Below are 24618 nucleotides of genomic sequence, written 5' to 3'. Positions count from 1 at the left end.
CATGTGGCTTGGCATCTCTCTTTCCTCATCTCTGCTTGCCTAATCTGCTCCTTTTATCTCTTGTAAGAGGTTAACTCAAGATACACTTTACACTAATCCTGCCTCATTAACAAAACAGAAAACTCATGCTCAAATGGGTTTATAACCACAGGCATTAAAAACAAAACAGACCCACTGCCATTGAGTCAATTCTGACTCATAGTGACCCTATTGGGCAGAGTAGAAGTCCCCCATAGGGTTTCCAAGGCTGTAATCTTTATGAAAGTAGACTGCTGCATTTTTCTCCCAAGGAGCGGCTGGTGGGTTCCAAGCACCGACCTTTTGGTTAGCAGCCAAGTGCTTTAACCACTGCGCTACAGGCATGTTATGGTTGTTGTTAGGTGCTGTCAAGTCAGTTCCGACTCATAGCGACCCTATGTACAACAGAAGGAAATGCTGCCTGGTCCTACACCGTTGTTACGCTTGAGCCCATTGCTGCAGCCACTGTGTCAGTCCATCTTGTTGAGGGTCTTTCTCTTTTTCAATGACGCTCTTCTTTACCAAGCATGATGTCCTTCTCTAGGAACTGGTCCCTCCTGATAACATGTCCAAAGTACCTTAGATGAAGTCTCACCATCCTTGCTTCTAAGGAGCGTTCTGGCTGTACTTCTTCCAAGACAGATTTGTTTGTTCTTCTGGCATCCGTGGTATATTCATAACCATTGCCGTCAAGTCGATTCTGACTCAGTGACCCTATAGGACAGAGTCGAACTGCCCTATAGAGTTTCCAAGGAGCGACTGGTGAATTCAAACAGCCAAGCTTTTGGTTAGCAGCTGTAGCTCTTAACCACTGCACCACCAGGGCTCCTGGTATATTCATACCCAAAAAAACCAAACCCATTGCCATCGAGTCGATTCTGACTCATAGCGACCATATAGGACAGAGTAGAACTGCCCCATAGAGTTTCCAAGGAACGCCTGGTGGATTTGAACTGCTGACCTTTTGGTTAGCAGCTGTAGCACTTAACCACTATGCCACCAGGATATCTGGTATATTCATAGAGTTTAGGATTTAACAACACATATTTGGGGGACACATTCAATCCATAAGACCCTAAAGGCCTGTTTCTGTGAGCATTGGTAGAAAAGAAGAATCTAGGTTTCTTTCTTAGAGCCCTCTCCTTTGCCTCCTTTAGGAATGGTCCAAGCAGAATGAGAAGCAGGGAACGTGGGCTCTGGGGTGGCTGCCTGCGGCTGAAGGAGGACAGGGATGAATGAGGCACAGTCAGAATAGCAGCAGGGTGGTGATTTGGGGTTCTCACCCCAGCCTGGGCTGGCCTATGCTTCCTGAGCCGAGACCCCAGCTCAGCCCGGAGCCTTGTGGTCTTCTCCCTGAACTCTAGCTTGCCTCCAGGCTGCTCTTCCCCACTCTGGAGCCCAGAAACCAGAGAAGTCCAAGGCATGTGACATGCTGTGAAGCAAATACCTGAGCTGAGGGACATCTCTCACCCCCTTCTCTGTCCCCTCTCTTCTTCCCTCTCTAACTGATCCAGCCACCTACTACACCTGCAGCACCTCAAAAGGTTTTCCAGTCTGCCGAATAAATTACTTTGAGAAGTTAGATATCTAGGAATGTTTACTGGGGTGCAACAAAAACATTCTGCAATTCACATTAATTATCTAGACATCTAGGAAATTCCCGTTTACATACCAACAATTGATATGCAAGTTTCAAGTAATTCTTATCTTCTCATTCACGTGGATTCCCTAAGGGCCATTTTTAGGCAGCATTTGATTAACCCAATTTGATTTATTGTAGGTGTTTTCTTCACTGAAGACTGAATGTAAGCTGATTTCCCTAAAGAACTCCAACTCGTTATTCCTTAATTGGAGTCTATCTGGTATTCCATTGTGAAGGCTGAGCATTTGTTAATTTAAGCACTCTCAGTGCTTTGATGACCATTGATTATTCTGTGAAAATAATGAGTGAGGCTGGGCTCCTGCTTGGCCATTCACACCTGTGAAATTCCAACAAATGGTTTCTCCCTTAAGAACTTAAAGACTGTGAAAAAGTAAGTAGACAATGCCTACCCTGACAATGGTAGGGAACTCTTGACTAATAGCCATTGCTGAGGCCTATTCATTCCTTCCAGGATATGAACCTCAAGTTTCCAATTGACATGATAACTTAAGAGGAATAAACTTTTAAAAAATTTAAATTTTTAAGGACCCCAGAGGCTCCTTAGTAGAGCTGAATGCTGTTCTTGACCAGCCCATCTCCCAGTAAAAGGGGAGGTAAAGGATAGGATAGGCAGGTCACAACTGAAGACAACAGGACTGTATCCAGCCTTGGAGCTTGGAGTTGCCAGGGACAGAGGAAATGAGCCTGAGGGGAGAGATCTGTCTTGAATGTGTATTTTTGGTGGGTAATAGGGGAGTGAATGCGGATTCGAGAGCCAAGGATTGAGACTAGGCCTGTTGCCCTCCCTATCCCTAGGGGCAGTGAGTCATGGAAATGACCAAGGACTTCTCTGCAGCCCCCGATGGGGCAAGACTGCAAACAGATACACAAACTCAAGTAGAAGGAAATCCCACAAACAAGGGCAGACTAGGCCGATTTGTGGTTAGTGATAGGAAGGAGCTCCCAATAGGCCCAGCCCTGACTGGCTGGTTGGGACAAATGGGCCCCGGGGGAGACCCTCCCTTCTGCACCCTTACCCAGGTTCTTCTTCTTTTCCTTAGGCAGAGTTTCTGGAGAAGCTCTGGGAGCAGGGTGTTGACCCTGTTGTTCAGGAGCAAGGTCAGGAGGTCAGGTGTGGGGGAGATGGCCCAGCAGAGCCCAGTGCAAAGTCACCAGATAAAAGTCACCAGGATAAAACTGGGTCATGTCAGTTGTCAAAGACTCCAAGGAACTGAATGGGGGCTGGGGTGTTCCACGCTCTGAATCCCGACTTCTGTAATAATTCTGAACTTGTAATTTGCAATAAATCAGACAAACTTAGCCCAAAGCGGCTGGAATTAATAAAACTTTTAGTAGATATTCATGGGCCATTGAAATTCTAGCTCCTGTTCACTCCACAGTTAATCCTCATATAATCTCTATCCAAAATCTTTGCTATTCCCTACCCACCTTCTTCCCTCAGGAAGCGCATCCACATGAAGAGAACCTCAGCTTTTCTTCCCTTGACTGTTCTTTGTCAGCCCCCCTACCCCTGCAGAATTACCTTCATTCTCTGTCCTGCCCAATGCAGGGGCCAGAGTCACTTTCAGTCTGGAGGGAGACATGCTATTTGGCCGCCAAGGACGTGATCTAGTGTCTGAGCTCAGTGCTCCTAATTTAATCACCTCCTACTTTCCTATAGGGCTCCTGGTGATGTAGCACCAGAGGAGAGGCAAGGATCCCAGCTCTGCACCCTTTATGAGTCCTCCTGGCTGTGGGCTGAGCACTAGGCATATGAGCTTGCTCAATTAACTGGAATCGAATGGACCTATTGGGATCTAAGATGGCGGGCAGTAAACTGTGAACAGTGTCTATGAATTGGAGTGCAACGGAATGCTCAGCAGATTTTCCTCCGTGTCCCACCAGGATTTCTGTGATCTAGTCTTCACCCAGCCTGTGGACCAGACTTGGCTTCTGTTGTAATGGTAAAAGAGCAGGGATCCCTAGCCCCTAGTGACCACCCACAAGATGGTGCCTCCAGTGCTTTTGGAGTATTGGTTCTTCCCCAAAGCTCCACCCGCTCCCATCCTTGGAAGCCCTGCCCCAGGAGTGTGTCTGGATGGCTGAGTGGAAGGGCCGGGGTGTCTGGTCTCCCCCTCCCCCATCTACATCATCACTGACACTCTTCTAGCAACTATTCTTTATTCATTTCTTAAAAAAGGAAATCCAAATAAGTTAGCGAAAAATTACAAAACAATGGCAAAACCACACAATGCTTAGTTAACAAAAGAAATCACCCCAGGAGTCCCCCCTCCCCCTTCCCTGCCTGTCCCTGGCAACTTCAGCACAGGAGACCTTGGTCAGATGGCAGTTTTACAAACAACACACAAAACAAAACAATACATAAAACCACTGGAAGGTTCCCAATATTCACTGCAAAAGCTTGGCCCCCCAGGGACTTAGGAACAGGATTATTCCCCCCGCTGCCTTCTTCTCCCTCAATTCAGGGCAGGCCCAGCCCAGCCCCTGGCTTTGGAAGAGACAAGAGCAGGAGATGTGTGCAGCTTGTCCAGGTCGGGACACTGTCTTTGTCTCCTGAAATGTTTCTTTTGGGAAGTGGGAGTTGGAGGCTGTATTATGATAAAAGGGAAGCTCCTGAGTTTGCCCCCTGACCCAGGGGGCATACATGGGGGGCGCTCTGGTCCCCTGCTTTATCTCCCAGGAAACGGGATGCCTTCTGCTCTAAGGAGTCAGCTGAATGAGGGAGTCCGTTCCCCTGCTGGGTGGTGGGTTAACCTTATGTAGATAAGGAGAGGATGGTTTGGCATTTGGTAGCCCTGGAGCTGCCTTCCTGGCATCAGGGCAGCATGGTTTAGGAGGTCCCTGCTGCAGAAGTGGTGGTGGCTCTGGTCAGCTCGGGGGGCTCGCACGGATGCCTGGCCTGGCAGACTATCTCAATTGGGCATGGTGTCGTCTGGGAAGGCCACAGTGACATCCTCCACTGTGATGCTGTCCACGATGGAGGTGAGGGAGTGCAGGTTGTGGGCATCCGCAGGGTCAGCTGTGAGCAGGTGATCTGCAAGGAGAAGGTGGGGAGGGTGTGACCTGGGGGGTGAAGGGGGTCTTGAACCCCTTGGGGTGTCATAGGTTTTTCAGGACACATGGGCGAGCAAAACTCAGGAATCCTACTCCCCAGCCTGTGCCTTTCCTGATGCCGGGTGTGTGTGTGTGTGCACGCGTGTACGTGTGTGTGTGCGCATGCACACACTTGCCTCCCCCCGACCTCCCCTAGTGGGGTTAGGATTTGGAAGCAGCTATTCCAAGATGGAGCCAGGGCAGTGTATCCTTGGAGACTGGAACTGCACTTTGCTAGGCCCAGTTTTGCAGCACCTACTCAGCAATTGCCAGGGACCCCTGGGGCAGAAACATTCTCCTCTCCGTGGAGAAGGTCAGCTGCTGCCGGGCACCAGCTGGGGCACTGCAGGAGCCCTAGACCACTCAGGGAGGCATGCTTGGGAACCTGGGTTCAGCAGTTCCAAGGAGAGGCCAAGGAAAGAGGGCTGGAGCAGGAAATAAGGTAAGAGGGGAGAACCAGGTCTAGGGGGTAGGAGTGGGGGTGAGGACTGAGGGATTTGAGCCAAGGTCACCAGGATCCAGGCCTCACTTACCCCCAGGGTTGGGCCCGAACTCCAGTGCGCTGCCCCACTCTGGACTGCAGGAGGCGCTGTGGGAGCTGCATTCACTGGGCACCTGCAAGATAGCGGGAAGGCCCAAGGTCAGGGCACAGGCATTCTTAGATGTCTCTTCCCGCCCAATCCTAGAGGGTAGAAGCACGTGTGATGGGGTTGGAGGGTGGGTCATGGGCGGCAGCCCTTCAGCCCAGGCCACCCCCCACCTCAAGAATCTTCACAACCAGCTCCTTTCTGTGACCCAGAGCCTCTGCCTCCAGGCCTTCCGTGGCCTTGACCCTGGGAGGTGATTCTGCTCTCACAGGACACACAGCTTAAAGGGGCCTCTGGTTTTCCTGCCTCTGGTTAAAGATGAAAGAGGCAGAGGGTCCAGCCCAAGCAGGACCACTTCTGCTCAGGCCTGTGGGGTTCCAATGGGGCTGAGCGGGTTTGATTTCCTCTGCTCAGCTACACACAGGGTGAGGGTGGGCCGGGGGCAAAGCAGTCTTCTCCCATGTGCTTGGCCTAGCCCTTTAGACCCTATATCCCAACACCAGGATTAATCCTCACCCCCAGTGGGCTGACGTGGACATGTTCCTGGGTCCCTCCTTCAGTTCAGAGCACACATACCCCCGTCTGCACCTCCTCCCCACCACCTTTATCTTGTCTGGAAAGGACACAGAGACATACGCGGTCAGCTGGACAGCCCAGCTCTGACAAAGGAAGGGGTCCTGCAGCCCCCCAAGGCCCCTCTGACTAAGCCCCACTGTGCTGTCCTGAGGCTGTCCAAGGGCCTCCTCTGGCCCACTCCCGCAGGCCCAGTGGATGGGATGGCCACTTACCCCTGGCTGGGGCCCGCCCCCGCCTCGGTAGCGGAGGTCGCGCTCCTCCTGGTTGAGGGTGCTGAGCAGGGCCTGCAGGCGCTCGATGTACTGGATGGCGCTGCGCAGGATCTCCACCTTGGGCAGCCGCTGGTTGGGGTTGAGCAGGGTGCTCCTCTTCAGAGCCTCGAAGGCCTCGTTCACCTTCTTGAGCCTGCGTTTCTCCCTCAAAGTGGCCGCCCGCCGCCGGTCCACAGACACCGACTTCCTCTTACACACCTTACACGCCCATGGCAGGCACTGGCCTGGGCAGTGCTCTGGGGTCCCCAGCCCCTTGTCTTCTAGGGGCCCTCGGGCCTCGGGGCTGAGGCCGAGCTCAGTCCGCTCATAGCCCGGAGGCTCGAAGCCCTGGAGGTGGACGGGCAGGTAGTTTTCTCCATCATAGAAGCGGGGTTCCTGGTAGAAGTAGGGGGATGTCTCATACAGCTCCATGGGGTCGGAAAAGACTTGTTCCTGCCACCAGCCCCCAAGCTCCTGCAGCCCCTCACGCCAACTGCTGGGTGCCATTTAAACCCTCCCTGCTGGCATGGAACCAGAGATAAATATAGCCAACGCCACAGAAACCTGAGCCCCCCTCTAAGCTGTTGCTGCACATCAAGACGTTTCCAGTGGATTAGATGTGATTCCCCTTCTCTCTCCCCCGGCCCCCACCCCACCCAGCCAGCCTGCCCCGGGCCCGGACCGGCTCCTGTGCACGGGTAGGGAGGCCGTCGGGTGTAATTTGATTAGTTTTCATCTCTCCCGTGGGACAGGGGAGGTGGGGGAGGACAGGCATTCTCCTCTCATCTGCTCCTTTCAATTACGCCTAGCTGGGCTGCCTGCCTTCTTTCTTCTTGCTAGTCCCAAAGAAGCTGAAGGGGCAGAGGAGGGCCAAGGAAGAGGTGTGTTTAGGCTGGAAGGGACCTTAAGAAGCCAATTTATCCATCCCCCTGCTTTCTGACCAGCACCTTACCCAGACTATGTCAGTCAGTAAGACTTTTAAAGAACCTCCTCCCCAAAGAATGAAACTGCTTCAAAATTTTGGGGATGTGTTGGGTGTCTACTGGCCAGGAATAAGAAGGATTGAAACTCAGAGGACAAATGGATTCAACTTCAGGTTTCCAAGGTATCTTTGACATCATGTATTCTCTTAGGTCTCATGTGATTAGCGGTAAATTGAAGCAAGAGGATTTTTGGTTTTGGTTTTGTTTTTGGAAGGGTCAGGGAAAGTTTTTCAGTTAATACAGCTGGCCAGAATCAGAGTGAGTATTAGAACTTGCAGCTACACCTTGCCCCCTCCCCACACTGTTGCCCACTGTTAGGAAGCAGGGGGATGGATAAATTGGCTTCTTAAGGTCCCAGCCTAAACCCACCTCTTCCTTGCCTCTCCTCTGCCCCCGTCTTCTCCCTCTTTCACTCTGGATCATTTATCTGCCCTTCTGTGTCCTCCTTAACTCTGTTTCTAGCCCCATTAGGACACCAGAATTCTCCTGATTCCTTATGGTGGATGAAGTGAGAAGGAGAGAAAGTAGGACCCTTCAGACTCAGTTTAAGTCTCTGCTCTTCTTGACTCCCTGGCTTGGTTGGTCTGCTCTTCTTGTCTCTGCCATCAATTTACACATATCCTACAGGGCTCAAGTGTCAGGTGGAGGAGGGACTATTTAACTTTCCGGCTTCTCAGTCCACAGCCGCCTCTCAGTAGAGGCCTTGGGGTCTGAGAGTACCCATTCCTTCCAGTGCCCTGGGCAGTCCTCAGATACCAACAGTGGACAAGGCTTAGTTTTAGCACTGAGGATTATGGGGAAGCCAAAGGCAGGGTCTCTACCCTCGAGGACCTTACCATCTAGTAGACCACATGGTCACCTAGTTTACCCCACCCCTAATGCCTGAATCCCCTCTCTAGATGGCCATTGTCCAGCTTGTGCTGATCTCACAAGGCAGCCCATTCCACTGATGTGCAGCTGTGGCCACAGGGAGTCCTTCTGGATTTTGAGCTGCAATCTGCCTCCTGTATCCTTTACCCTTTGGTCCCAGTTCTTCTCTCTAGGACCATACAGATTAAGTCTGATCCCCCCAACATATGACAGATGAGACTGATCTTATAATTCAAGCCAGTGGCAAGGACAGTAAGGGGAAGAAGGAACCATGCTGGGGACTCAGGGAAGACTTTGCAGGGGAAGTGATGTCTGAACAGCGCTTGAGGACGTCTGCCTTCCCTTCTGTTATGCATGACAAGGAGCCAGGAACATCCTGCTGTCCTTTTGGGGTAGGACACAGAGATGAGGAGAGGACATAGATGGACAACAAAGGAGCCCCGAGCATCTTAGGGGGCAATGAGCTCCTAATGTGGTTCTTGGCCTCACCAGCACTATGGAAAGTGGCAGCATGGGGGCTGGGAGTTCTAAACCTTCTTTGGCCCCAACCAATTGGGCTGAAAAAGAAAGAATGTCTACTCCCGAGACACACTCCCCCAACAAAACACTCCCCAGCAAAGAAAAAAAAAAAACTCTTTGTCTCAGTTTACACACTAATCCTATGAACCCTGAGAAAAGAAGTGATGTCAGAGCTACTATGGAAACCCAGAAATTGCATATTTTTATTCTTTTGAGATCGAATCTGACTTACTCTTAAACAATGTGTCCACTTCCTCAAAGATTGGAAGAGAAACAGGTTTGTTCTCTGATGGATTCCAGGATCTTACTATCCAGTTCTGGTGAGCATGGACACTGAAATGTGAATGCTAAATGACAATGCAAGAGAGAGCTACTTTAACTCAAGGGTAAACATGGGTGCCATGATCAACTGCAAATGAGTGGATTCACAAAAGAGTGTTTCAGGAGTTTATAGAAAGGCGAAACCATGGAAGGCTAGGGTCTCTGAGGAAGGCCTGAGAAAGAGAGAACATGAGGCTGGGTGATGAACAGGCAGGATTTGGATGGAAAGAGGAGATATCTCTGGAAGGCAAAGGGGGCATTGGGTAGACTGGTCTGTATGGAGCTCAGGTTCAGGTAAGGTGGTGACTGGGGACAAGTCTGCAAAGATAGGTGGAAGCCCAACTGGGCATGGAGGAACTTGAATACTAAGGTGAGGAGACCATATAGAAGAACATGACAATAATCAGGAACGAGGTGATGAAGGTCTGAACAACCCACGCAAAGGCATGAGGATGGGTCAGCCACCCAGAGAGGAGCCATGGTTCAGGTTGGCAAAAACGATGGTGTGTATGTGTGTTTCTCATAGGGGAGCGATTGTTGTTGTATTAAATGGAATGGCACCTGGAACATGGAAACACCCAATTAGTGTTAGTCCTTTTCCTTGTGTTGTCCTTTTCTCACGCCTGCTCATTACCACTTCCCCCTTAGACTCAGTTCTCCTCCTCAGGCTGTTTCCCCGGCTCTGCTTATTGCCTCCAGGGGACTAGAGCAGCAGAAATGGGGGAGGGAAAACCTGACTCTCCTTTGTGTGTTTAGATTTATTCATTCATTCTTTCAATCAAGACACATGTATTGAGCCCCTTGTGTGAGGTGCTAGGGTTATTAACCTGAATAAGACATGGTCTTTCGGCCTTCGAAGTACTTACAGTTGAGTAAGGAATATAAGTACCCAAAGTCATTTAGCCAAGGTAGAAAGTGGTTGTTGTTGTGTGCCATTGAGTCAATTCTGACTAATAGCAACCCCTATAGGACAGAGTCGAGCTGCCCCATAGGGTTTCCTAGGCTTTAATCTTTACAGACAACTTGGATATCTCTGCCACCACCACCAGTTGTCGTTGAGTCAACTCCAACTCATGATGACCCCGTGTGTGTCAGAGTAGAATTGTGCTCCATTGGGTTTTCAACGGCTGATTTTTTGGAATTCGATCACCAGGGCTTTTCCTCTGAGGTGCCTCTGTGTGGACTCAAACCTCCAACCTTTTGGTTAGTGGCTGAGTGCATTAACCATTGGCACCACCCAGGGACTCCTCAGGTATTTCTGACCTCCCAACACCCTGTTGGGGAGATTGGCCCTTTACCCACCTTATTCCTCTCTCAGAGCTGAGCTGTGGAGAAGCTGCATCTAGAGACTCAGCCTTCCTCCCCCCGCACACCCCTCCACCCCACACGAGCTGCCCTCTGATGGATGGGAACACATTGGTGCCAAGCACAGAGCAGCCTTTGTGCTCCGCCATCAGCGGCGATCCATCAGCTCTAACCTGACAGTGGGGCGTCCAGCCCTAATCCCCACCCCTGCTGGCTTGGGCACACAGGGCCCCTGCCCCCAACTGGAGCCTTCTCTTCCAGCATTCCTGCTCCCTCCAGAGGAAGCCCTTGTCCCCCTGCTGGGGCTCCAGGGCCAGGCCGTTTTCTCCCCTACCCGGACTGTCTCAGCTTGATTCTGTCTATTTGCATGCTGGGCTGATCTCATTTGCAAGGTAGCGGTTAGATTTCAAAGTGCTCAGAAATACCCTTCACTGGCTGCCTGCTGCTTCCTTCCCCCTGTGCTACACACCTAGTCCCAGCTCTCTGACCTCTAGCATCTTCCAGCCCCTGCTTACCTGGCAGGTGGGCTGACCTGGGCTGCCAGGTTGCTTGGCTAAAATCAAAGCAAATTTCCCATCCCAGGGTCTCATGTGCTTGGGAAAAAGAGGAGCAAGAAAAAGGGTCTGGAAGGGTGGGAGCCTCTAACTTCTCCAAACAGGCCCCATCTTTCGTTTCCCTAGGCTAGGTCTCTGGGTATTATTATTATGATTATTTTAATAATATTTATTGTGTTTTCAGTGAAGGTTTACACAGCAGTTTATGTTCCCATTCAACAGTTTCTACACAAGTTGTTCAGTGACATTGGTTATAGCCTTCACAATGTGTGAACATTCTCAATATTTCCATTCTGGTTGTTCCGTTTCCATTAATCTAGTTTCCCTGGCCCCTTACATTCTCATCTTTGTTTTAAAGTAACTGTTGACCATTTGGTCTCATGTAAGTGGTTTTTTAAAAAAAGCACAGTACTTAGAGACAATATTCATTACTTTTTGAGCCACTTTGTTACTTAGCTACAAGGTGACCTCAGGGATTAATTTTAGTTCAAGGTCTGATAAGTATCTCAGGGCAACAGTCTTGGGAGTCCTCTAGTCTTAACCAGTCCAGTAGGTCTGTTTTTTTTTTTTTTTTTTTTTAAGAATTTCAGGCTCTGTTCCACATTTTTCTACCATTCTATCAGGATCCATCTATCGTGGCCTTAATTAGGATGGTTGGTAGTTGTAGCTAGGCACCATCTAGTTCCTCTGGTCTTAGGGTAGATGAGGTCGTAATTTGTGTGAACTATTTGTCCTGTAGACCAGTTTCTTCTTTGAGTCTTTGGTTTCCTTCTTTCTCTTTTGCTCCAGACAAGTAGAGACCAATAGTTGTATCTTAGTTTCTGGATATTATTAATGAGGACTAGGTGAGGGTTGGGTGGAAGGAATGCTTGTGCATTTCTGTAGGACGTAGATGCATGCATATTGTATTACATGCAAATCAGCATCAATTTTTGTGGGACAGTAGCCTTGCCTCTGGGTGAGAACCGATCACAGAACCATAGGATGGTAGAGCTGGAAGGTGGCCTAAGGATCAGCTAATCTGCCTTCTTCCTGCCACAAATGGGGAAACTGAGGTCCAGATCAGGGAAGTGACTTACACAAGGGTGTGCAGAGTGCTGGTGTCAGAGCATAAAGGATGTCTGCTGTTGGACTTTCTGAGCTTTGGCCTTGGGCTGAATCTAGAAGAAGCCCCCCTCCCTCCTGAGGCTGGTAGGTGAAGCAGGATTCTGTGAGTGCCTGCTTTCCCGGTGGATCTGGGGCCACAGGTAGGCTGGCAGTGAGGGGATTGGAGGTCCTCTAGGTTTACAATGGAAAGTTCAGGGAGTCAGCTGGAGAGATGAAAAGAAGACCCAAGAGAGGGGTGAGACACTGTGGGCTGGAGAGGCCAGGGAGAGACGGAGGAGAGGGTTGACCTGGGAGCAGATGGGAGCTGGGGCTAAGAGGTGAGGAAGAGGGGAGAGAGGGCCCCAGACCTCCGGAGGCCACACATTGTTTCCATTGAGGATTGAGAGTCAGATGACCACTGGGAAATCCCGTCCTTGCCTGGAATCTGGGGCTCAGAGCCAGGCTCATTCATCAAGAATCTCTGGCCTTGGTGTGGGGGACTGTGTGGGTCTGGAGGTGGAAGGGAATGGGTCAGAGGCGAAGAGGGGTCACTGGGAGGTGACTGGTGGAGACAAGGCAGAGAGTTGATTTTTAAAAAAAAGCAGAACCGAACCCAGCAGAGCATGTGGCAGTGTGAGCCTAGGGGGTCTGGATCTTTAGAAATATGGATGAGGATTTCCTATAAGCATTCCTCATTCCTATGAGAGCAGAGCCTTCAGCTCGCTGGTTAAGGCAAATACTGACAGGAAGTTAAGGGCAAGTGGTAGAAGGAATGCTGGATAAGGAGTCTGGCAGGCATATTGCCATGGAGCCTGATGCCAGTCATTTCTCCTCTCTGGGCCTCAGTTTCTCCACCTGTAAATCAAGATGCTGACCTGAGTGATCCAAATGGCCCTTTGAGAGGTGACATTCTTTTTCTGACTCAGCATGGGGGTCTGAAGGAAGCGCTGATGGAGTTGGGGGAAGAAGGAGGACTGTTGTGTGGGTTGTTTGAACGAGGCCTAGCCCTAAAGAGTGGGACTAATAGGATCAGAGGGGGCAGTTTTCTTTGGGATATTTTGTCCCTTTCTCATCTCCACTTCTGCTCCCATACTCAACCTTCCTGAAAGACAACCAGATGGTTTTCTGGACCCATTTCAGTCTACCTAGAACTGCCTGGTATACGCTAGCCATCGTCACCTCTGGACTCAGCCCCCCTGCCTGTCCCCGTTCCCTTCCAGCCTCCCCACTCTGCCCTGCCTGTGGGTTCAGAAGCCCCAGCATGTCACCCCACCCCCCTTCCACTCCCTGGGCAGCTTCTATTTCTGCCTCTTTGACAAGTTGTGACATATTTGGGAGCAGCTGCTGCCTGGGTGGAGATGCCTCTGCTTTCCTCCTTGCTCTGTCCTCTCCTCCCCAACCCCTCTCCTGAGAGCCACCCCTTCCCAGAATGCGCCCCGAGACCCTCCCTGCATTCCCCTCTCTGGAACTCACACATCCAGTGTTTCCCAGGTTCCTGCAGGGTGGTCAAGACTCTAGACTCCCAGAGGGAGCCTCCTGGGATAGAAGTCAGCTGGGGGCTGGGTGGGCCAGATTAGTTCTGCCACTTCTTAGCTATGTGGTTTGAGGCAAGTCTCTTCTCCTTCTGGGCTTCATTTCTCTATCTTTAAAATGGGGGTGATGAATTATGCATTGCCTGCCAACCATAAGTAGTATTTCTACCTATTAACTGTAAGGACTTGGGGAACCTTTTCTGTGCTATTGATCCTATTACTTTTGTCTCTTCTGACGACTTGATTCCATTGTCCCGCTTTATTTCCGGCATCTTTAACTTCTCCCTCTCTGCTGGTCTTTCCTCTCAGCCAATGAACACACTAAAGTCTCTCCTATTTTCTCAGGGTCTGTCACTAATCTTCCCTTCTTCTTCAAGTTTCTAGAATGAGGCGTTTATGATTACTCTCTTTACTTCCTCACCTGCCAGCTAGTTGTCAATTCATGGCTTTCACCTTCCCTGGGCCACTAAAACTCCTCTTCCCCAAATATTTCTTCATCTTAATCTTATTTGACTGGTCTGTGCTATTTGAAGATGTTGACTATGCCCTCCTTCTTGAGACTTTCTGCTCTCTTAGCTTCCATTACTCCTCTATCTACGAATTATTCTCTGATTTTTCTCCCATTCCTCCTCCTCTACTTTCCTTCCTCTCTCCTCTTCTTTCTCTTCATGGGCTCCCCCTCCTAACCCACCCCTCAACATGGATGTTCTATTCTCAGTCCTCTTCTCTACAATCTCACTTGGTAATTTCATTCTACCATGTACATAATTTCAACTACCATGTATATAATTGCTTCTTAAGTGTTAGCTGCCCTTTGCTATCATGTGTTGATGACTCCAGAGTCTATACTCCAGCTTTAACTTCTTCCCTGAGTTTCGGACCATACATCCAAAGTTCTGGTGGACAGCTCCACTCACATGTCTTGCAGGCACCTAAAATTTAAAACGTCTGATATGGAATCCATCAACTTTCTTCCCCCATTCCAATATTTCCCTTATTGGTGACTGATACTATCCAGTCATTGGTTACTGATACCAGGGATTCCTCTATCTCTTATCCTTGCACATCCAGTCACTCAACAAGTCCCGCAATCCCTCCTCTCCATTTCAACAATTCCTAAACTCACATGGGGCCATTAATTGTTTTAAGTTCCTGCCAGCCAGAGTAGAGAGACCTCACTGAAAACATGGGGCATTTAGCAGATATCACCAGAGTTACACTTAGTAGTAGAGTAAAGGCCATTCTAGATATGCCTTTAAAAACTTTAAAAATGATAATACTGATATGCAAGCAATTTAACTGCCTGCCAGAACAAAGTCCAACACTCTTTAAAGGAATAGAATAAAATTCAACCCTCAGTTATATAAGATCCACAATGTCAGACATCCAATAAAAAATTAATAGACATGTGAAGAAGCAGAAAAATGTGACCCATAATAAGGAGAAAAATCAGTGAATTGAAACAGACCCAGAAATGATGAGGATAATAGAATTAGCAGACAAGGTAATTAAAAAAGCTATTATAAATATGCTCAGTATACTTAAGCATTCAAAGCAAAATTTTGAACACAATGAGGAGAGAAATAGAAAACATAAAAGGAATAAGAATTAACAGCAGATTGTTGCAGTTATTGTCAACTGCTGTCAAGTTGGCCTCTAACTCATGGTGACCCCATGCACAATGGCAGACCAGTGTGATCCATGGGGTTTTCATAGGCTGATTTTCAGAAGTATATCGCCAGGCTTTTCTTTCTAGTCTGTCTTAATCTGGAATCTCTGCTGAAACCTGCTCAGCATCATAGCAACATGCAAGCCTCCAGTGACAGAAGGGTGGTGGCTGTGCATAAAGTGCATTGGCTGGAAGTTGAACATGGATCTCCTGGGTCTCCCACATGGAAGGTGAGACTTCTACCACTGAACCATCAGTGACCCCCAAAACACTGAAAAAGGATCAGTGAACCGGAATATAAAGTAATAGAAACTATCCAAAGTGAGACACACAGAAAAAGTACTGCAAAACAGAGCTTCAGTGACCTGTGGGACAATATCAAGTGGACTAATAGACATGTAACTGGAGTCCCAAAGAGACAGAAAAATATTAGAAGAAACCAAAACCAAAAACCAAACCCATTGCTGTCGAGTTGATTCCGACTCATAGCAACCCTATAGGACAGAGTAGAACTGCCCCATAGGGTTTCCAAGGAGCGGCTGGTGGATTTGAACTGCCAAGCTTTGGGTTAGCAGCTGTAGCTCTTAACCACTATACCACCAGGGTTTGTTTAGAAGAAATAGTGGCTTAATTTTTTTCCAAATTTGATGAAATCTAAGTTCACAGATCTAAGTCACTTAATAAACCTGAAAAAGGACAGACACAACAAAATTACACCAAAGCACATCATAATCGACTTGTGAAACCCAGTGATAAATCTTAAAAGCAGCCAGAAGAAAAGAGGCACATTATATATGGAGGAACAAAGATAAGAATTACTGCCAAGTTCTCGTCTGATTTTATGAAGGCCAAAAGACAATAAACAACATTTTTAAACCACTGAATGAAAAGAAAACCTGTCAATCAAGGATTCTATACCCAATGAAAACATCTTTCAAAAATGAAGGTGAAATAAATGCTTCTTCAGACAAATAGAAACTGACAAAACTCATTGCCAGCAGATCTGCACTGCACGAAATCTTAAAAGGAAATTCTTCAGCAGAAAAAAAATTATACCAGATAGGAACTTAGATCTACATAAAGGAATGAAGAACACCAGAAGTGGTAAATTTAAAAGACTTTTCACCTCTCACTTTTAATTTTTTCAAAAAACGTAATTGCCTATTTAAATCAAAAATAACAACAATGTACTGTAAAGTTTATAGCATAGAAATAACATGTATGGCAACAATAGTGCAAAGAATGGGGGAGGAAACCAGAAGCATACTGTCGTAAGGGTCTTACATTATACACAAAGTGGTGTAATATTATCTGAACATAGATTGATAAATTAAAGATGCATATCAACACTAGAGCAACCACTAAAAAATAAAACACAGAAGTATAACTATTAAGCTGGAGATAACATTGGAATACTAAAAAATTCTCAGTTATCTAGAAAACCCACTGTAACTGTTGAGTCAATTCCAACTCACAGTGATCCTATAGGACAGAGTAGAACTGCCCATAGGGTTTCCAAGGCTGTAATCTTTATGGAAGCAGACTGCCACATCTTTCTTCCACAGAGCAGCTGGTGGTTCAAACTGCTGACCTTTCGGTTAGCAACCCAGCGCTTAACCACTGTGCTACCAGGGCTCCTGAGTTATCTAGGAGAAAGCAGGAAAAAGGAACAAAGAGCATATGGGACAAATAAAAAACAATTAGCAAGATGGTAGATTTAAATCAAATCACATCTATAATTACATTAAATATAAGTAGACTGGATTTTAAAAGTAAGATCCAGCTATAGCTGTCTACAAAAAACTCACTTTACATATAAAAACAGATAAGTTCAGAGTAAAAGCATGGAAAATATGTATCATGCAAACACTAATCATAAAGCTAGAGTGGCTATATTAACATCAGACAAATATTTCAGAATAACAAATATTACTAGGGATAAAGATGGACATTACATAATGATAACAGGGTCAATGCATAAATGTTGTTGTGTGCCATTCGGTCAATTCTGACTCACAGGGACCCTATGTGATAGAGTAGAACTGCCCCATAGGGTTTCCTAGGCTATAATCTTTATGGGAGCGGATCACCAGATATTTTCTTCCTCAGAGCTGCTGGTGGGTTCAAACCACTGACCTTTCACTTAGCAGCTTAATTGTTGCAACACCAGGGCTTCAGTTCATCAATACAAAAAAAGAAAAAAGAAAAATCAAACCTGTTGCCTTCGAGTCGATTCTGACTCTATAGACCTTATAGGACAGAGTAGAACTGCCCCATAGGGTTTCCAAGGAGCTGCTGGTGGATTTGAACTGCCAACCTTTTGGTTAGCAGCCGAGCTCTTAACTAGTGCTCCACCAGGGCTCCAATACCGAAATAAAAAACTTGAAAAACTATCGTTTACCTTTACCTATTTGACATTTGTAGAACATTCCACTCAACAATAGCAGAATACACATTCTTTCAAAGATGCATGGAACATTCACCAAGATGGAACACATGCTGGACCATAAACCAAATCTCAATAAATTAAAAAATATTGAGAATAAAAAGCATGTTCTCTGACCACAGTGGAATTAAACTAAAAAGCAATAACAGCTTTTTTTCTCCACACTACCCAGGAAAGTGTCCATACAGTGTTGTCCTCAGTTCCCGTCATAACTTAAAGGGAAAACTGTCACAATGTCTGGAGCCCTTGATGTCCTGAAGTTGGAGGAGGAGGATGTCCCCAAATTCCTTGCGGTAGGAATCCACTTAGGTGGTACCAACCTTGACTTTCAAACGGAACAGTATATCCACAAAGGAAAAGTGATGGCATCTACAGTGTAAACCTGCAGAGGACCTGGGACAAGCTTCTGTTGGGAGCTCAGGTGATTGTTGCCATTGAAAACCCAGCCGATGTCAGTGTCATATCCTCCAGCAATACTGGCCAGCGGGCCGTGCTGTAGTTTGCTGCTGTCACTGGAGCCTCTCCTACTGCTGGGCACTTCATGCCTGGAACCTTCACTAACCAGATCCAGGCAGCCTTCTGGCAGCCACGTCTTCTGGTGTTACTGATCCCAGAGCTGACCACCAGCCTCTCACAGAAGGGTCTTATGTGAACCTGTCCACCATTGTTCTGTGTAACACAAATTCCCCTCTGCCCTGTGTGGACATTGCCATCCCATGTAACTAAGGAACTCATTTGGTGGGTGTGATGTGGTGGATGCTGGCCTGGGAAGTTCTGTGCATATGTGGCACCATTTTCCGGGAGCACCCTTGGGAGGTCATGCCTGATTTCTACTTCTAGAGAGATCTGGAAGAGATTGCAAAGGAAGAGCAGGCTCCAGCTGATAATGCTGTGACTAAGGAAGAATTTCAGGCAGATGGACTGCTCTGGCGCCTGAATTTACTGCTGCTCAACCAGAGGTCACAAACTGGGCTGAAGACATGTAAGTGCCCTCTGTGACTACTGAGCAGTTCCCTACTGAAGACGGGAGTGCTCAGCCTGCAGCTGAAGACTGCGCTGCAGCCCCTACTGCTCAGTGGTTCTTGCACAGTCTCTTAGAAAACGGAAATAAGGCTGATGGAAAATAAACATCAGTTTCTAAAAAGAGAAAGAAAACAAAAATTTTGAGAAAATCACCAAATATTTGGAAATTAAACTTCTAAGTAATCTTTGGGTCATTATTTACAGAGCCCTTTCTGCCAGGCCCTGTGCTAAGTGCCAGACCAACTTAGTCTCATTTAAGCCTCACAATAACCCTATAAGGGTATTACTATTATCACCATTTTGCAGATGAAGACCCAGAGCTTAGAAAGGATAGAGGAGCTGGTAAGTTGTGAAGCTAGGGCAAGAAACTCAGATCTGTTGCACCCCAAAGGTCATGATCAGTATGTTAGTCTACCGTCAACTAGTTAGAGCATTCAAGATGGTGCCGCACAGGAAGCTTTGCTGAGCGTGTCCTGTTGGGCGTGGGGGAGAGCGGCCGTGTTGCTGACATGCTGCTTGCCTCCTCACCAGCAAGCCGTCCCAGTCTCAGGGATGGTGCTCAAGAGCCTTTGCCACGGACAGCCTCCTACTGGATGCTTCCTTGAGCTCTTTCCCACCCATGTTATCCTGTCTTCAGGCTCCTGTCCCTAGCCAGCTCTCTCCTTAGCAGGCTCACTTGTCTTTCTCAGGTGTTAACTACTCACAAGCCCCTCTGGCCTTCCTCCTCAGGGATTCTGTCCCCTCTTCCTTCACTCCTTGCTGCCCCATCCTGATCCCAGCAGGCCTGCTTTCTGCTCCAGCGCTTCCTGGGCCCACGTCCCTATTCTGGGCCCTGAGCTCCAAGCAATGTCTGAGATACTGTGCTCCTTAATGAGCCTTCCCAGACCAACACCAATGTCACTGGTCACCTGGAGTCCACAAGTAGTCCGAGTATCCCCAGACTGTCCAGCACTGCCCAGTGGCTCCCCTTTTCTGTTATATTTTGCTTGAGAGACCCTTGAGCTGGCCTTATTGTTATTGTTAAGTGCCATCAAGTCGATATTCGACTCCTAGTGACCCCGTGTGACAGTGTAGAACTAGAACTGCCCCCATAGGATTTTCTAGGCTGTAATCTTTACAGAAGAGGATCACCAGGTCTTTCTTCTGTTGAGCCACTGGGTGAGTTCTAACTGCCAACCTTTTGGTTAGCAGCTAGACGCTTAACTGTTGAGCTACCAGCGCTCCTTTGAGCCAGACTGGCTGGATTTTAGTCCTGGCATCATCACTTCCTAGCTTTATGATCTTGTGAAAGTACCTTGACCTCTCTGTGCCTCTGTTTCTTCATCTGTTTAATTAGGATAAAAAATACGACCTGTCTCATAGGGTTCTTGTTGTATAGACTGAATAAATTAATATTTGTAAAGTGCCTGGCGCATAGTATGTAGTCAATGAGCATTAGTTCCATGATTATTATTATTGGACCTACAGTTTTCTGTGTCTCCCCCATCAGACTGGGAGCTTCCTGAGAGCAGAAACAGTGTTTCTTCTATCACTCTATCATCCTGGCTGCTCTCTGGGAGAGGGACTGAATCTCCCTTCAAGAGTACGGGCTCCCTGAGAACAGGGAATGTGTCTCCTGCATCAGAAGGGACTGCGTCTGCTCGCTCAGGCTCTGAATGTCCTTCTTTGCCTGCCCCTCAGTGCTCAGGACAGGGCTATGAACGCCACAGGCCCAGTGGAGCCCCTGGCATTGAGGATGTTATGGGGAGGAGACCTGGAGGCTCTGTTCTGTGAGGAGGTCCCACCCTGGCAAGGGAGTCATGGGATCCTAGAAAGAGTTTCCAACCTAAGGCAGAATGGTCCCCAGAAAAAGCTGGGTAGCTGTAGGAACAATGCAACCTCCAGGGGCTACTTATATCCCCAGGAAGCAGCAAGCCAGGGAGTTCTCCCAAGACCCTTCTGTCCACGCACACCACCGTTCTGAGGAAGTTTAGCCCTAGACACAATCCTATTCCTTTCTCTGTATCAGAAGAGAGGCGATGCAGTGTGGCATGGAGCAGTGAGCAGACTGAGATGGCATTGACTCCTGGCTCTGCCACTTGCTGGCTGTGTGACCTTTTGTTTATTTAACATTTTGGAATCTTCGTTTCCTCGTAGGCAAAATGGTAATAAGAAAACCTGTTTCTCTGAGCATATTGTGTGCTCAATAAATGCTGTTGAATGAGTGAATGAATATTCATTTCCTTTTTGGGGGAAGTTTAGGGGAAGGTCTAACCAGCCCTACCTCTGGTAAGTTGAAATCTAGCATCTGTGGGCTGAACAGGTCATCAAGATGACATTTAGTTCATTTCCCAGCCTTTAATCCATTCCAGGCAGACACTTAACTAAGCGCCTAAAATGGAGCCATTGGTAATGCGTTCCCTTGGTAATGCATTCCCATGCTTTGGCTATGAGGAAATCCCTTCTAACATCTCTTCTTCCCCACCCTGCCCCACCCCTGATGGCACATCATAGGCATGTCTTTCTTACTTCCTCGTAAGTCTTTTCTGTAGTGGAGATGAGGAATGTGGTATATAACTCACTGGGTTGAGAGTCAAGACATCTGGTTCTAGTCCTAGCTCTTCCATTAACCCCTATGTGACCTCGAGAGATGGAAACTACTGTTTATTGAGCTTCTACTGTGTGCTGAAGAAGCCCTGGTGGCACAAAGGTTAAGCGTTTGGCTGCTAATCAAAAGGGTGGGTGGTTCAGACTCATCCAGTGGGAGAAAAGACCTGACGATCTGCTTCTGTAAAGATTACAGCCTAGAAAACCCTATGGGGCAGTTGTACTCTGTCACATAAGCCGCTATAAGCCAAGAATCAACTTGATGGCCCCTCACAACAACTGTGTGCTGGGCCCTGAGCTAAGTGTTCTACATACATTGCTTCATGAACTTCTCACAGCAAATCTGTGGGGTAGGTAGGAGGGCCTTCATTTTACAAAGGAGAAATCTGAGGCACAGAGAACTTAAGGAACTTGTCCCTAAATCACACAGCTATCAAGCAGTGAGCTCACGTCTGCCCAGCTCCACTGCCTCTTCCCTCTGTGCTATCCTAACTTCTCTAGAGGCCTCAGTTTCCTGACCTGTAAATTAAGGGGATAGGATTCAGTGTTCTGGAAGGTCCTTCCCAGCTCTGGCATTTTGTCACCACCTGTCAAGGCCTCTGGAAGGATCTCCAGAAATTTCTGCTCAGCTTACTGGCTTGGCTTCCCTGCCCTTCCGCGACCTTCTCTTTTGTTTGTCTATCCCCAGGCCCTCCTCAGGGATCCTCTCCAGTGAGTCCGGGTGAGATAAGGAACCAAATGTTTCCCTTGAGTCGGGGCAGTCCCATCTGCCGCGTTCCCTGCATAGCTGGCTGTGGGAACACTGCGTGCCACCCTCCAGACTCTGGTGCCTGCAGTGTTTTCCCCGAGCCCCACTGCCCGCCTGCATTCTCCTTTCTGTGGGTGCTTGGGCCAGCCTGCTGCAGGGCCCATTTGCTTTCCTACCTCTGAAAGCAGCTGGCCTCCTGGTGGTAGGGGTGGGGCTGGGTGGATTTGCTTCCCAGGCCCAGGGACTTCTCACCAGGCTGTTTCCATCTCTAAAATACCAAGTGTCGCACCCTCAGACCACAGGAGTTCACACAGCCAGACACTCGTTCACATGCTTCACATCTTCACCCTGTCTTGGCTCCTTGATATGGATTGAATTGTGTCCCTCCAGAATACGTGTTAGAATCCTAACCCCTTTACCTGTGGATATAATCCTATTTGGAAATAGGTTTTTCTTTGTTATGTTAATGAGGCCATGTCAGTGTAGGGCGTGTCTTAAACCTAACCACTTCTGAGTGGTATAAGGAGCAGCATAGACACTGAGACAAGTGAGCACAAACAAGAGAGGACAGATGGCACATGAAGACCACCAAGGGACCGAGGAATGCTGGAAGAGATGTGGACCTTCCGCCAGAGCTGATGGAGAGAAAGACTTCCCCTAGAACCAGTGCCCTGAACTCAGACTTCTAGGTTCCTAAACTGAGAAAATAAATCTCTGTTCTTACCGCTACCCACTTGTGGTATTTCCGTTACAGCAGCACTGGGAAACTAAGACACTCCCTCCTCACATAGCCCTGGCTTCAAACTTCTAGCCGTGGCTCATCACAGCCTACGGTTTGCTTTTCCCCATTTATCTGTGGGGAAGTGGAGGCCTTGGGAGGTGGCTCAGGGGACCAACTGGGATAGGAACTCAGGCGCTCGCGCTACCCCTGCTCCAGGTCCTCACCACCCTCCTTTTTCAGTTGCTTTCACAATGCTGTGTCTAGCTTTCCAAGTCACTAGTTGCCTGTTCCTCATCCTTCTTGGCTGTAACTTGATTTCTGGAAGTGGCTGTTCCCTTAGTTGGCTAGTGAGGCCCTCACACTTGCTGGGTCAGGGGTGAGAAGCAATGTTTTCTTGGATTCCTGACCCCCGAGCCAGCTGCACTCTCCACGTGGTGTCACCTGGTAGGGCTTGCATGTACCCTGGAAGTAGCCTGGGCCCAGGGTAGGACTGCCTCAGAGAGGACAATGTCACCACCACCACCATATCATCATCAACAGCTACACCATCATTTAGGAGCTTCCTGTTTGTTTACCTAGTACTGTGATAAATGCTTTATACACATTCACTTATTTAGTCCCTATAACAATCCCATTAGATAGGTATTATATTAGTAGTCCACTTTTCAGCCTAGGAGTCATGGCTAAGGAATTTGATAATGGTACTAATAAAAGGTGGAGGCAGGATTGGAACCCAGCATGGTTGACTCCAAAGTCAGTGGACAGATGTGTCCATTAAGGTCTACTACCTACGGCTCAGGCCTTGGGCAACCTTGGTGACCACTTCCTCTGAGTGGGTGTATAGTAGGCAATCAGAAAGTGAACACTGTGGATATTCACTGCATACTTAATGATTAGCTGAGCTAAACAGTAAAGCCCACACCATCAAAGCAAGTCCCCTCTAACCAACCACCTGCAGTAAAGGAGGATGAAGAACACCAAAGACACAAGGAAAGTAGTAGCCTAAGAGACAAAAAGGGCCACATAAACCAGAGACTTCATCAGCCTGAGACCAGAAGAACTAGATGGTGCCTGGCTACCACCAATGACTGCCCTGACAGGGAACACAACAGAGAGTCCTGGATGGAGCAGAAGAAATGTGGGGTGCAGAACTCAAATTCTAGCAAGAAGACCAGACTTAATGGTCTGACTGAGACTGGAGGTATCCTGGAAAGCATGGCCCGTGGATTCTCTATCAGCCCAGAACTAAAACAATTTTCCAAGGTCAACTCTTCAGACAGGGATTGGACTGGACTGTGGGACATAAAGTGATACTCGTGAGGAGTGTGCCTCTTAGCTCAGGTAGATACAAGAGACTAAACGGGCAGCTTCTGTCCGGAGTGAGATGGGAAGGCAGAGAGGGTTAGGAGCTGGTTGAATGGACATGGGGAATCAGGGGTGGAAAGGAGGAGTGTGCTGTCACAGTATAGGAGTGCAATTAGAGTCATATAACAATGTATGTATAAATTTTTGTATGGGGAGGAAAAAAGTTTGGAAAAAAAAAGCAAGTCCCCTCTAATGTACAGAGTGAGATTTCAGGGTCTTTCTCCTTCTCTAAGAGGGAGAATGTCATAGCCCATGTGTTCTGTGACCTGGAGCAAATTCCTGGCCCTTTGGACCTTGGTGGTACCCATTTGGAGAAAACGAGGATGTCATATGTCATGCAGCGGGGAATAGAACTGTAGACTAACAGAGGCAGGGGGCTGGATGCCTTGACCTTCTCAAGGGTTGCTGCAGCCCGAGGAGCAGGTGAGCTGCATCAAGTTGCCTGGGGCTTTGTTGATTCTGAGACAGACAGCCTCGCTCCTGGAGTCATGAATTTCTGAACATTCCTTCCACCTGCCAGCGGGGATGCCTGGCACCAGTGCCCATAGCCCTGGCAGTGGATGTTGGCATGCTCAGTTGTGCTCAGGGTGCCTCCTTCCCTGCCACACACTGCTGCTGGGCTCGGGCTGGGGAGCAGACGGCGCCTCCAGACTCGTTCTCCTTTTGCTTTGTTCTTGCTGGCTGCCCTGCTGGTGTTTGGCT

At 48.2% G+C, this 24618-nt stretch overlaps 1 protein-coding gene and 1 pseudogene across 1 annotated transcript; one reads left to right on the top strand and one right to left on the bottom strand.

Moving 5' to 3' along the window:
* Window positions 1-3824: 3824 nt before the first annotated feature.
* Window positions 3825-6691, bottom strand: MYOG (myogenin). Its single transcript, XM_004375271.1, has 3 exons — window positions 6150-6691; window positions 5308-5389; window positions 3825-4715 (listed from the first exon to the last, which is right to left on the bottom strand). The coding sequence occupies exons 1-3, from the start codon at window positions 6618-6620 to the stop codon at window positions 4594-4596; spliced, it is 675 nt and encodes a 224-aa protein (XP_004375328.1). The 5' UTR covers window positions 6621-6691; the 3' UTR covers window positions 3825-4593.
* An 11015-nt stretch (window positions 6692-17706) lies between these two features.
* LOC101340900 (40S ribosomal protein SA pseudogene) lies at window positions 17707-18600 on the top strand (annotated as a pseudogene).
* The last annotated feature ends 6018 nt before the right edge of the window (window positions 18601-24618 follow it).

The sequence above is a fragment of the Trichechus manatus genome, unplaced genomic scaffold, assembly GCF_000243295.1.
Source record: "Trichechus manatus latirostris isolate Lorelei unplaced genomic scaffold, TriManLat1.0 scaffold00035, whole genome shotgun sequence".
Lineage (NCBI taxonomy): Eukaryota > Metazoa > Chordata > Mammalia > Sirenia > Trichechidae > Trichechus > Trichechus manatus.
The sequence above is the reverse complement of the archived record's forward strand: the minus strand, read 5'-3'. Positions and strand labels throughout refer to the sequence as shown.

What these genes read in the sequence shown, in the direction of transcription:
- MYOG (XM_004375271.1), bottom strand. Translation starts at nt 6,620, where the DNA reads ATGGAGCTGTATGAGACATCCCCCTACTTCTACCAGGAACCCCGCTTC. An exon ending in GGGGCGGGCCCCAGCCAGGG is followed by an intron (nt 5,390 to 6,149) that starts GTAAGTGGCCAT and finishes GCTATCTTGCAG; the next exon opens with GTGCCCAGTGAATGCAGCTC. An exon ending in GTTCGGGCCCAACCCTGGGG is followed by an intron (nt 4,716 to 5,307) that starts GTAAGTGAGGCC and finishes TTCTCCTTGCAG; the next exon opens with ATCACCTGCTCACAGCTGAC.